The sequence below is a fragment of the Myxocyprinus asiaticus genome, chromosome 29, assembly GCF_019703515.2.
Source record: "Myxocyprinus asiaticus isolate MX2 ecotype Aquarium Trade chromosome 29, UBuf_Myxa_2, whole genome shotgun sequence".
Taxonomy (NCBI): Eukaryota; Metazoa; Chordata; class Actinopteri; order Cypriniformes; family Catostomidae; genus Myxocyprinus; species Myxocyprinus asiaticus.
The window spans coordinates 6,984,211-6,997,532 of record NC_059372.1 but is presented as its reverse complement, the minus strand read 5'-3'; the positions used below and the strand labels follow the sequence as shown (position 1 = coordinate 6,997,532).

Genomic DNA, 13,322 nt, shown 5'->3' with positions numbered 1-13,322 from the left:
TTATAAAGTGGTACCTAGGGTGTTCTTGATGGATGCTAGGTGGATGTTGGATGGTTGCTAGAGCTTTGTAAAGTGGTAGCTAGGGTGTTCTTGATGGCTATTAGGTGGTTGTTAGGCAGTGTTGGGTGGTTGCTAGGCGGTTGGGTGTTTGCTAGCATGTTCTTGATGGATGCTAGGTGTTTTTTTTAAGTGGTTCAGGTTTTTTGGGTGAATGCTATGTGGTTGTTTGGGTGTGTTTTCTGGTTGCTATGGCTTTTTTAAGTGGTTGCTAAGGTGTTCTGGGTGAATGCTAGGTGGTTGTTAGGGTGTGTTGGCTGGTTGCTAGGGCTTTTTTTAAGTGGTTGCTAAGGTGTTCTGGGTGAATGCTAGGTAGTTGTTAGGGTGTGTTGGCTGGTTGCTAGGACTTCTTTTAAGTGGCTGCTAAGGTGTTCTGGGTAAATACTAGGTGGTTGTTAGGGTGTGTTGGCTGGTTGCTAGGTCTTTGCAAAGTGGTTGCTTTTTCCATACAATGGAAGCGAATGGTAACTGAGTTTGTAATTCTGCTTAAAATCTCCTTATGTGTACCAAGGACAAAAGATAATCAAGTGAGTTTGGAACTACATGAAGGTTAGTAAATGACAACAGAATTAAAATTTTTCAAAATAATTTTAAATAAATGAAATCATCTGACCTGGCTCATGGTAGTCCCCCGTCCCAGTGATGCACAGCCCTGAACGAATCCCGCATCTGCATCCCAGTACTGCAGGACCGCCTCACTCGGTGCCATCAAACAGTCCAGGTTCTCCAGACTGCGATTGGTGGAGACCTCGCATAGAGACGGCATACATCTGATCGAGAAACAAAGGAGAAACATAAGACAGTGAGTGATGGAAGAGTCTGATCAACATTCCCGAGGAACAACTGAAATCCACTTCCCTTTTGATGCACAGTGGATAACTTTTTTAGTAGTGACTGAGACGAGGTGACCGAGCAAACGTGACAGAGAGAGTGAGTCTTTAAGATGAAACAGCAGAGAGGAACTTTTTTCTGACCACATGCAATTTACATGACCTTCACAGTTTTATTTAAAGGGATAGTTCACCCAAAAATGAAAATTCTGTCATCATTTACTCACCCTCATTTTGTTCCAAACCTTCTTCTTGGCTTCTGTGGAACACAAAAGGAGATGTTAGTCAGAATGTCAGTCACCATTCAGTTTCAGTGTCTGTAAACAAGATGCAATGAAAGTGAATGGTGACTGAGACTGTCATTCTGCCTTACATCTTATTTTGTGTTCCACGCAAGAATAAAAGTCACACAGGTTAAAAACAACATGACAGAATTTTCATTTTTCGGCGAACTATTCCTTTAATTCAGTTTAAGTGAAGTCCCTCACAGTGATTCCTCTGTTCTGTGTTGTGGATTCTGGGTGGACGTGGAATTCGTGCATCGGTGTGCTTTGTGGGGAAGGTGCTTTTACTGAATAAAGTGAATTTATTGGTGAAAGTGTATCTGAGGTAACAGTTATGGGTTATCTCTCTGATGTATAGTGTATACTACAGTATTTACAATTATATTCTATTGTACACTCTTAGAAGAAAAGGTTCCATATAGAACCAAAAAGGGTTCTATCGCTCTATTCTATATAGAACCCTAAAGAACCTTTTTTTCTAAGAGTGTAATGGAATCTTTTAAAATATATGATTTTGAAAAATAAAAGAGATTGGGAATGATTATATTCTTGATTTAAATTCAAATAAATGGGTGTTTCTTCAACTTCAGGCAACTTCATGTCTCAGGGGTGAATTTTTATTAAACCAAACATATTTAAACTTTTGTCTTTATGTTGTGTGAAAGTCACATTAAAACTGACTTAGAAACTTTTTACTAGGTCTTCATCGTTTATTTGTGTACTTTCAAATGCCTTTTATGTACAGATTTGACTGTTTTAGCCTTGTCCCAGACTCAGACTTTCAATATTAAATTGAGAAAATAAATTATAAAAATACAAATTATTACATGTTTAAACTACTTTCTAAACCAAGAATGAAATAAACATAAACCATTTCAATATTTTGGAGATAATTATTATTTTTTTTTTTTAAATATTATGACTGTCCCACAGTTCCACCACGCCAACATTTTTGCCCCTAATAAAGTTTTTTCAAAAGTTGTCAGTGAAGAGCTTTCTTGATATGAAATATGACACGTGATGTTTAATGAAAACAAAACAAAATCAAGGTAAAAAAAAAAAAACGCTTGTTAGCAGAATATTTTTAATGGGGCTCATTTACAATCAAGCTGTCATTTTGACAAATTATGCTAAAAAAAGAGGGAAAATATTATATAATTGTGTGTATTTAGTATGTTAAAATGTTAGCTAAAGGAGGCAGCCATTTCGTTCTAAAAACGTCATTTCCACCAAAGAATTCTATTAAACACAATACAGAATTTGAGATGTGCTTTAAATGAGGCACTTACAATGGAGGTGAATGGGGCCAATTTTTTGAGCGTTTAAAGGCAGAAATGTGAAGCTTATTATTTTATAAAAGCACTTACATTATTTTTTCTGTTAAAACTCATTATTATTTGAGCTGTAAAGTTAGTCGTTTTAGGGTTTTAGGGTTTACGGTGTCTTGTGGCTATACTTTTGAAACAGTATTTTAACGTTTATGGATTGGCCCCATTTACTTTTACTGTAAGTGGCTCACTGTAACTTCGACTTTATCGTTTTTTAAAGAAACGAAGGGATGAGTCAAAATGAACCTTTGTGGTAGTCAACATTAAAATGATTAAAGCTTTGCAAAGGAACTGCTATTGCAGGATGGGGCAGTTCAAAACACTTGAACCCGATGCAAAACAGTAAGTAAACAATTCCATTCACGAATATTTCAAATGTCATGACTGTTTGATAATTTATGGTGCTGATACCGTTTAAACCGGGTATGTCCGTTGACGTGACGCAATGGCTTGAGGCTGTCTGCACAGATTTTGCACTGAAAAGAGCACTTAAATCTGGTCATAGTAGCGACAAGTACATTTTCACATCCCTTAGAAATAAAGTAGTAAGGAACATAAGGAAGGCGAAATCTGAGTTCTTTATTAGAATAATTGCTGATGCAAGGGGAAATGGGAAACTGATCTGGAAAAATCTTAATAAACTACCTGGAAGAAATATTGATCATAGGACAAAGGAACTTGAACTTAAAGTGAACAGAATATTAACCCAAGATCAGGATATGATAGCAAGCACTTTTAATAATTTTTTTATAAACTCAGTTGACGAGCTGGCCCAAAGCTTCTCCTCCAGAAATATAGTGTGTAATCTCATAAATGATGACAAACCAATTTTTAGAATAACTGAAATATTTGAATCTGAAGTAATAAATATCATAAGCTCCTTAAGAGACTCAAAAGCAAAGGATGCTTATGGTTTGGATATTGCATTTTTAAAATCAAATAAGGATGTTTTAGTTTGTCCTATTGCCCACCTGATTAATCTGTCAGTTAAGCAAGGAATTTTTCCAGACACCTGGAAACAGTTTTCAAGGCTGGTGATCAAAAAAACTGTTGGAAACTACAGACCTATTAGTATTTTAACTGTAGTTTCCAAGGTGGCCGAGAAATGGGTAGCAAAGCAGCTGACCGCTCACTTGAATAAGGAGCACACCCCTCTGCACCCAATGCAATTCGGATTTCGAATCAACCACTCAACAGAAACAGTCAACTGCAACTTTCCTGAAAATGTAAAATCAAAACTAAAAGAAGACGGTGTAATAGGAGCAGTTTTTCTGGATTTAAAGAAGACTTTTGATACTGTGAAACATAAAGTACTCCCCTCAAAGCTATCTCTTTATTTTTTCTGCTGATGCCATTAAATGGGTGAATTAATATTTAATAAGCAGGAAGCAAAGTGTACGTATTGGCAATACTCATTCAACATATCTTAACTCTAATACTGGAGTTCCTCAAGGGTCAATATTGGGCCCTATTTTGTTCAGCTTGTATATTAATGACTTGCCTTTAGTCTGTCCATCTGTCAACATACAAATGTGTGCTGATGACACAGTTCTTTATGTACATGCTAAAAACAAACAACAAGCTGCAAACAAATTAACTGAAGCCATGGTCCATGTATCTGATTGGTTAAGCAATTCATCTGTTTGTATGTTCTTCTTACAGAAACCCACAGAGATTCATCATCCTGATGTCTTTGTTAAAGCAGAAAAGCTTAAGGTGGTCTCTGACTTTAAATAACTTGGGGTTATTTTAGATTCAAATCTGATATTTCAAAAACATGCTAAAAATGTGGCCAGTACTATCAAATTTAACCTGGCTAACTTTAGGCATATAAGACCATACCTAACAGCAGAGGCAGCAAAGCTTTTATACATGCTATGATCTTCTCCCACATAACACATTGCTTTACTAGCTGGTCACAAACAAGCACAACAATTCTGAAAACCAATTGAGTCCCTTTACAAACAGACACTAAAAACACTTGACCGGAGGGCCAATAGTTATCACTATTGCAATATAGTTCAAAAATACAAATTATTTAGTTTTGACAGTTTTAAACATTTTGCTGATGCTTGCCTCATTTTTAAGGTTTTACATGGGTTTGCACCTCCCCCATTGAACCAGTTTATAATGCAGAAGGATAAAAGTGGCAGGATGACAAGGGCAATTACTAGAGGAGACTGTGTTGTACAATACAGAAGTACCAAGTTTGGGCAAACAGTCTTCTCAGTCAAAGCCATCCATTACTGGAATACTCTACCTATTTAGTTAAGAGAGAATACTAATTACTTAACTTTTAAATATAAACTTAAGATATGGCTTAAATCAAACCAAACTCGCAATCATGTGTAATTAGTCACCCATAGTGTCTACGCATGTATTTGTTGCTTTTGCGTTGTATTGTATTGTCATCAGTTTTGTCTGTCTCTTTTTTTATCCTTAAAGTTTTTTTTTGTGTGTTGTTACTTAATCATGGATGCGTTGTGTTGCCTCGTTTGTTTGTCATATTGTATTGGATTATGCACTGCTATTATCTGTACACTATTGCGATTAGTTAATTGTGATAAGTCATTTTATCTTAATTTTAGGTTGCCGCCTTAAGAACTGGCTATGGACAACAGATGGAAATTAGCCTACAGGTCTAACTCTGGCTCATTTACAGTCTTTTTTCTGTTGATTAATGAGTACTGGCCCTATCAAATAAAATAAATAAATAAATTGTGTGCAGCGCAAAATGGAACAGGACATCTGTTTACTGTTGGCGCAACGCAACGCGCCACAACAGATGCTTCCATTGTACAGAGCATCATTGATTATAATGGGTTCTATTGCTTTTGACGTGATGCGACTCTCGAGTCCAGTGTAGACAGGGTGTGAGTGTTAACAGTTGTGCTTGAAATTAACAGTTTAATATATTCAGGTGCAATGTGCTGGATGTGCGTTATGTGTAAACACTGAAATTAAGTTTTATAATGTTGTGGAGCTTGTTCATTCTCTTCAGACTGTTTCAATTATGGCCGTGTTTGAGGGGCTGCACAGTGTTAGCCAGTTACAGAATAACAGTGGGCATTTACATAAAAGTTTTAAGGAGGCGCTAAGGCCAAAAACAAACGTTTCAGACAAAGGTCCAGACACAGGGTGGAAAATGATCATATAGTGAATTATGACTGTTTTAATGCAAAAACACTTTACTAAAACATTATCAGTGGACCTCAGGGAAGATAATAAAACTACAAAAAAGAGCATTTCATGATCCCTTTAATAATCTAATATATGTGATGGGTATGAAATAATCCAACAATTACCACAATGACAATTACATTCAGATGTATGAGTGTATGTTGTGGTTTACGAGTGTGTGTGTGTGTGTGTGTGTGTGTGAAAACATTTTTTTTTTAGGTGTAGAGCTAGTAAGTTATCATTATAATTAGCTAAAATGATAAGTCTGTGGCATGTCTTTATTTAGATGCGTGTGTGTGAATGTGTACGAATGTTCACAGACGCTGTGGTGGAAATTTTCATGACCAGAAAAATGGCAAAAATTACATAAATCTCCTGTGATGCATGTACATATACTGTTGGACAATGTTAAGAGACAAAATAAAAACAAAAACAAAAAAACTAGTGAGAGTGTGAAAAATGTTTTTACAAGGCTTTATTTTCTCGAAGTCCACAGTGCGAAGAGTGTTTGAATACTGGTACGTAGAAGAAACAACCATACATTCACATTCATAATTCACCAAAAATTAAAAATTCTCTCATAATTTACTCACCCACATACCATCTCAGATGTGTTGTCTTTATCCTGCTGAACACAAAGGTTTTTAGAAGAATATTTCAGCTCTGTATGTCCTTATAATGCATGTGAATGGTGACCAAAACTTTGAAGCTCAAAAAAGCACATAAAGGCAGCATAAAAGTAATCCATACAACTCCAGTGGTATAAACCTTGACATCAGCAGTCTCCTTGGCGATCATGATTTCAAGCTTGATTATACTTCCTATAGCACCATCTGTGTATGCCTCAAGCACAAGAAAGTGTAATCGAGCTTGAAATCATGTTTGTGCCTAGAGACTGCAATGATAAGATGTACAGTAATAAATGAGTTATATTTTGACCTGCACTCACCCAAAACCAACTGGATCGCTTCAAGAGACATGGAGTAAACTACTGGAGTTGTATGGATTACTTTTATGCTGCCTTTATGTGCTTTTTGGAGCTTCAACCATTTGGCCACCATTCACTTGCATTATATGGACCTACAGAGCTGAGATATTCTTCTAAAAATCTTCATTTGTGTTCAGCAGAAGAAAGAAAGTCAGACACATCTGGGATGGCATGAGGGGGAGTAAATGATGAGAGTTTTTATTTTTGGGTGAACTGTTCCTTTAAATTGGTCTCCATTTTAAATCATGGGCTGTACAGGTGTGGCACTGAGGTGGCATTGCACAGAGACCAGACCACACCAAACTGCTCCCTCATAAACGGACCAGCACTATGTTTGCTCTACACAGTGGGTTTACAGGGAAGGGTGTGGTGTTACATGGGCAATTTAAAGGAATAGTTCACGAAAAAAAATAAAAAGACAACTCTGTAATCATGCACTGACCCTCATGTCATTCCAAATTACTTTTCATGACAGATGACAAATGTGAGTCTTAGTCACCATTCAAAAATGAAATGCAATGAAAGTGAATAGTGACTGAGGCTGTCAGTCTCTAACATTCTGCCTAACATCTCCCTAACATCTCCTTTTGTGTTCCACGGAACAAAGACAGCCATTTGGAACGACATAAGAGTGAATAAATAATGACAGAATTTTCATTTTTCAGTTCCTTTTGTATTCCATGGAGGAAAGAAAGTCGAAAGAAAGTGAACAAACTGTCAACATACTGCCATCTGCTGGTCACAATGAACACATGTTTCCATCCAATGACATTGATATTGTATGGAGTTGGCTTTTAATTTCAAGGAATGTTCCGGGTTCAATACAAGTTGCGCGCAATCAACAACAATTGTGGCATAAAGTTGATTACCACAAAAATAACTTTCAACTCTTCCCTCCTTTTCTTTAAAAAAGCAAAAATCAAGGTTAGAACAATGGCACTTAGAATGGAAGTGAATGAGTCCAATTTGTGGAGGGGTTAAAGGCAGAAATGTGAAGCTTATAATTTTATAATAGCAATTACATTGAGTTCATGTTGCATGAGAAATTCAACATGTGTTTTGATCCTGAAGGAAACTGCTGCATCACACATTTCTTTGCCTAGTTGTCCATTGTGGATGTCGTATTCTCTGAATGAAGAGCTTTTTAACAATTATGTATAAATACTACATATACATGCACTGCTAATCCAGATACAAAGAAAACATTATTAGAGGTAAAAGTTCATTTCTCAGTTGTTTCCAAGTCTTCAGTGAATTATTGTTCGATATGATGCATTAATACAGAACTCAGAAGCAGATCTGTAAATACAATTATACTCAACTGTTAATTAACTGTATGCTTATGATTTCTATGCTGATAAACCCACCACACCAGAAATAATTTAATAGCTTTTTCCCCACTTGTTGTGGTGAGGCAAGTGGCTTATTCTGGGCTTGTTCTTCCAGACCAGGTTTCTTGTTTCACTTGTGAGATCTGGCAACACTGCAATTGGTATTTCACCCACCTCTTACCGCAGAGTACTGTCATTTTAAAAAGAACGTTATTACCCGTTCTTTTATTTTGTTCTAACCGGTAACCTTTTGGAAAGGAGGCTGTGGAACTTCTGAACTTGAACGAAAAAACAAAACAAAACAGTTTTTGCTCAAAAGAACCGAAATGAAAAAGATTTCGTTTTTAGTCCCTGTTGTTGACATTAAATCATCATGGCAACAAAGTACTAAAATAGGATTTAACATTACACAGAAAAGGTTAGTAAGCAAGTTTATCACTCTAAGTTTATCATCATGTTAACACATATATTGTTTATGTCTTGTGACTATAATTTTGAAACAGTGAGTAATTTAACGTTTACGCATTGGCCCCATTCATTTCCATTGTAAGTGTCTCACTATAACCCAGATTCTTGCTTTCTTTTTTTAAGAAAAGGAGGGATGAGACGAAATACATTTTTGTGGTAATCAACATTATGCCACAAATGCTGTCAAATTAGCTTAACTTGTATTGAACCCGGAATATTCCTTTAAGATACTTTGGATGGACGAGACACTGGATCTGTTCCAAAACTTAGTGAGCTGCATAGCTGTCTCCTGTCTACATAGGCAGCTGTCTTTTATGGCAGCATTCGTACTGAAATAATTCTGCATTTCCACTGGTGCGATCCGCTCATTGCCGCTCACAACGCTAAGGAACAGCTTGCTTCGCGCCGCTGTCAATCCCACAATCCACCTCGCGAGTGTGGTGCTCGACTTCCATAGGAATCAATTGAAAATGCTCGCTCAGCTTCACTCACAACACGCCAGTGGAAACGTTCGGTTAACCGTAATTACCGTTTGTAATATGCAAAGCAGGTGTGTATTGTCTCTCATTGTTTTCAGTATACGAGCAATAATATAATTTTATATGTGTGCGATTACAATTGGAAAGATGCCAGCTTCATTTCCGAATGCCCACATGCTTACCCAGCCACTATGAATGTGTGAAATCATCCTTTGAAGTCTGTTTGAAATCAGAAATAAACATAATGATGTGATTAAAGCACTGAATCCAGCAGAGTCTCCAGCATTAAAGGCATATTTTAAAGCACTTATGACAGATGTCACTACTTCAGCTCATAGTGATTGGCTGCCGCCCGGCGTTTTCCGCTTCTTATTTGCATAAAGCCAAGGATTTTCATCTTTTTTGATGCTCTCGAATGCCCTCAGTGCTTGCTCAGCACCACTGTCAATCCCACAATCCACCTCGAGAGCGTGGTGATTGACTTTCATAGGAATTAATTGAAAATGCTCGCTCACCTTTGCTCACAACATGCCAGTGCAAACGTACAGTAAGTGAGCAATTTGGAATGCTCTAAACAGACCTTATTCACGGTACTGCCATCTTTGATTTTTAATGGGAATGACAACGAGGCTGTGAGGGATAGACTTACCATCTCTTCAATGGCACGCATGGTAAAAAGCTCCTAGATCACGCCGGATTTTCCACAAATCATGTTGTCTGGAGTTTTTTTGTTTACTGAATGTTCTTGGAAAGATGTTTTTTTCAATGCTTTGACCACGGAACGATCCAAAACACTTTAAACTGCAGTACAGCCCATTGAAGAGACTACGTCTATCCCTCACAGCCTCGTTGTCATTCCCGTCAAAAATGAAAGATGGCGCTGCTGTGAATAATGTCTCCGGGCAGCTCCGGGCGTCATTCAAATAGCGCTCATCATGCGTAGCGCATGTGAGACTGGACTCGCTACTGATTTGAATAGAGGTGATGCAAGAGGAAAAACGCGATACTCTAATGAGCATAAATACGCATAGTACACACACATTTTGGGTAAAATAGTCAGTTTTCTATGATATATATATATATATATATATATATATATATATATATATATATATATATATATATATATAAAATATATAGTTACTTTACAGTATTGAATGTATTAGAAGTATATTTATAATCCAAATTTAACTGGCTTTGTCCGCCATCTTGGATTTATTTTTCCGTGAGCTCATCACGGTGCATTCTGGGATTGTCTACATCGTACAAGATACATACGATGCTAGTATGCTACCTTAAAATTTGTCCAAAACGAGGTATCTTATGAGGCAACATAATTAAGATACCAATATTTTGGAACAGCCTTCGCGTCGCGAGTGCGCCTATGTCTTAAAATGCCTCCTCCGGAGGAAGCTCACTAGGTTTTGGTACAAGCCCACTGACTGAATAAATAATGTTTATACGATGGGTATGTTTGTGTGAATTTGTATGTATGTTCCAAGGTTATTATCGTAAACTAAAACTAAAACTAAATGTAAAAAACATTTTCATAAACTAAAAAAAAAAAAAAAAACATAATTGGAAAAACTAAAACTAAACTAAAAATGTATGGCTCTGAAACTAACTGAAATAAAAATAATCTCAAATTAGATTTAGTTTTCGTTTTTGTTGCAGTATGTTTTTAAACCTTAAAACCCGCCATTACCATAACATGAAGATGCCACTAGACGCCGATAATAGAAGGCCTAAAACCTCATTACATCAGCAACAGAGTGGGAATCACTACCAGAGAGGCAAAGCACATAGATAACAGACTTTTCACTCGTTCTATCTTACCATGTCAATCTGTGATTTGTTTAACATTTAATTTGGAACTGGTAAAGAGTCTGGTTTGAAGTTCAGCAAGGGCTCGACATTAATGCTTGTCCGGAACAAGTGGATTTTTGAAGGGGCAAGTAAAAGAGAAAAGTTGCCTGAATGTCAATAATGAAAAAATAACCTGCTATATTTGTGATATTTGAGCCAAAGCCTTATTACAAAGTTCTTATTCTTATACTGCTGTTAAAAATAATCCAGAGCGCGTAATTTTATAATTCGCTAGCAATCTATTGAAGAGTCCAGCAATATGACCTACATTACACAAATGCCCATTCTCCAATATCCCTTAATATAAATACTAAAACTAAAATAAAAACTAAATGTACTGAAAAACTGAAACTAAACTAAATTGGAGTGAAAAATTGAAAATGAAATAAAAACTAAATAAAATATTCCAAACTATTCACAAGTGTACATCTATTATTAACAGGGATGTGTCCGAAGCCGAATACCTTATTCGGAAAGGCACAAATAATGACTTCCAAACTAATAACGGATTCATCCGAATAATATAAAAAAATATTCGTACGACTGATTATCCAAGAGGCACAAGGATAAAGCAACATTTTAAATAAACATGCAAAATTACAAATAATTTATTAATCTGTGCAGCCAATATTTCTAAAGTGTAAACCTTATGAATGAAAATGCACACATTGTGATTTCAGATCGGATGGTTGCAGTCTCTGTTAATTGTGCGTTTCTGGAACTTATCAAGTGTAACATTAAGATACGACATCACATACACTTTCCACTTCTTGAAATGTCTATGTTAATGTATCACACGATTCACACGTGATTCCCATGTATTTATTTATAGCCTAAACCTGAGCATGATGTTAAATTCCTGACCTGAAGAGATGGAGCTCGTCTATCCGTCTCTTAAAGTTGACCACATTTATATTCGCATCAGCGATTGAGGTAATTATCTGGTTAAGAATTTATTCAGAAAAAAAAAAAACAGTTAAAATGCTCCATAGATTATTAATCTATTCAGAATATTCCTCCTTATGTAAAACGAAGAAACTGAAACATGCTCTGACTTTTTTCTTTTCTTCTGATATTAATGCAGATATTAATATCAGAAATACCAGGAGAAACCACAGTTAACAACATATTCCACAGTTAATGTAGCCTACAAATCTTAGTTTCATCTGGTAAGAAAAAAAAAGAATAAAATAATATCTATTTTTAAATAATAGTTGTATAATAATAATAATATTAATATTTATTATTATTATTATTATTAGGCTACTATTATGAAAAGGCATATACAAGGCTTATTATATTAATAGAAACTATAAATGTAAGAGTAACATTTAAAAATGGGCATTTTATTTAGTTTTGACGCACTTCCTGTTTAAAACCTGCCCACACCCGGTTCTATCCAAATACAGAGACAGATACAGATAATTTTGTCATGTGAACAGATACAGATACAAATACAGATAATGGCTTCGCTACAAACCCCTATTTATTAGTATATTATATTCTAGCATATCTAAAGATATCTATTATAAATCCATGTAAATGTAAGTGATCTCTTGCTTATGCGAAATGCCTTTTGCTCAGCCAGTCGTGTTCTGGACTACTCAATGGTGTATCGGCCCTTTGGCCTCTCAGCTCTTAACCCGTCCTTGTATGTGTGTGTCTGTGTGAGTGATGTGGTTTACATACGTGGTTTATCTGTGTATGAGTGTGTGAGCGGTTTGACTCACTTGCGTGGCGGTAGTGGCGGCTGCTGTTCACTCAGAGAGGGCTGTGTGGCCTTCAGGTAACTCTGTCGTCTGGCGGTGGTCTTAGGCGAGGGTTTGGGTGAGGGTGGGCTGTCTGAATCATCGCTGTCCTCCATGTCTCCCATGGCTTTAACGTAACTGCCGCTGCGCATTCTCCTGCATGGGATCTCGCCCGTGGCCCCTGCCTTACCCAGCGTCCCACTCGACTCACCTGTAGGCACCTGCCAACAGACAACACAACCAAACCTCAATTTATTTTATCTGACTACCCGCATAAAGAAAAAGTGAGTGGTGTTTGCCGATGCAAAATTCACTGACACGAAACTAGGGAGTTTGCAAGGACATAGCTGTGCAGTTGTCAAGGTGGTTGTTAGTACATGTATGGTTCCTAGGGCATTGATTGTTTTCCATACATCCAGAATATATGCATACTACCCCACCCCCCTAAAATTATCCCTATTTCTCCCCAAGCGCAAGTAAAGCAAAGGGTTGAATTGTATAATAATGGTGCTCACCCTAACCCTTACACTAACCCTAACGAAACTGGAACTGAAGACACGCACAATACCTTCATAACCTCCCCGTCAAAGGAAAAACACGTGCAACATGTAACTTTGATGTAAAGTTGGACCTGACACTTAAAGACAGATTTACTGCATTTAAGCAAATTGTTCGGCATGGGCAGTACTAGAATGTTGCCCTTGGTGGGGCATTTTGTTCTTCAGGGTGGGAAACTGTTTATCTTTTTGTCGGACTGGAAGGT

General features: G+C 36.8%; 1 protein-coding gene across 2 annotated transcripts in view; it reads right to left on the bottom strand.

Moving 5' to 3' along the window:
• The window catches only part of LOC127419631 (disks large-associated protein 4-like), a 55,396-nt gene extending 42,659 nt beyond the window's left edge, over positions 1-12,737 (bottom strand). For both annotated transcript variants that reach the window (XM_051661188.1, XM_051661189.1), the window contains exons 1-2: positions 12,542-12,737; positions 671-827 (exon numbers count right to left, since the gene is read on the bottom strand). In XM_051661188.1, the coding sequence (XP_051517148.1) occupies positions 671-827; positions 12,542-12,711 (327 nt within the window). In that variant the 5' untranslated portion in view covers positions 12,712-12,737. The remainder of the gene's footprint in view (positions 1-670; positions 828-12,541) is intronic.
• Positions 12,738-13,322: the final 585 nt, after the last annotated feature.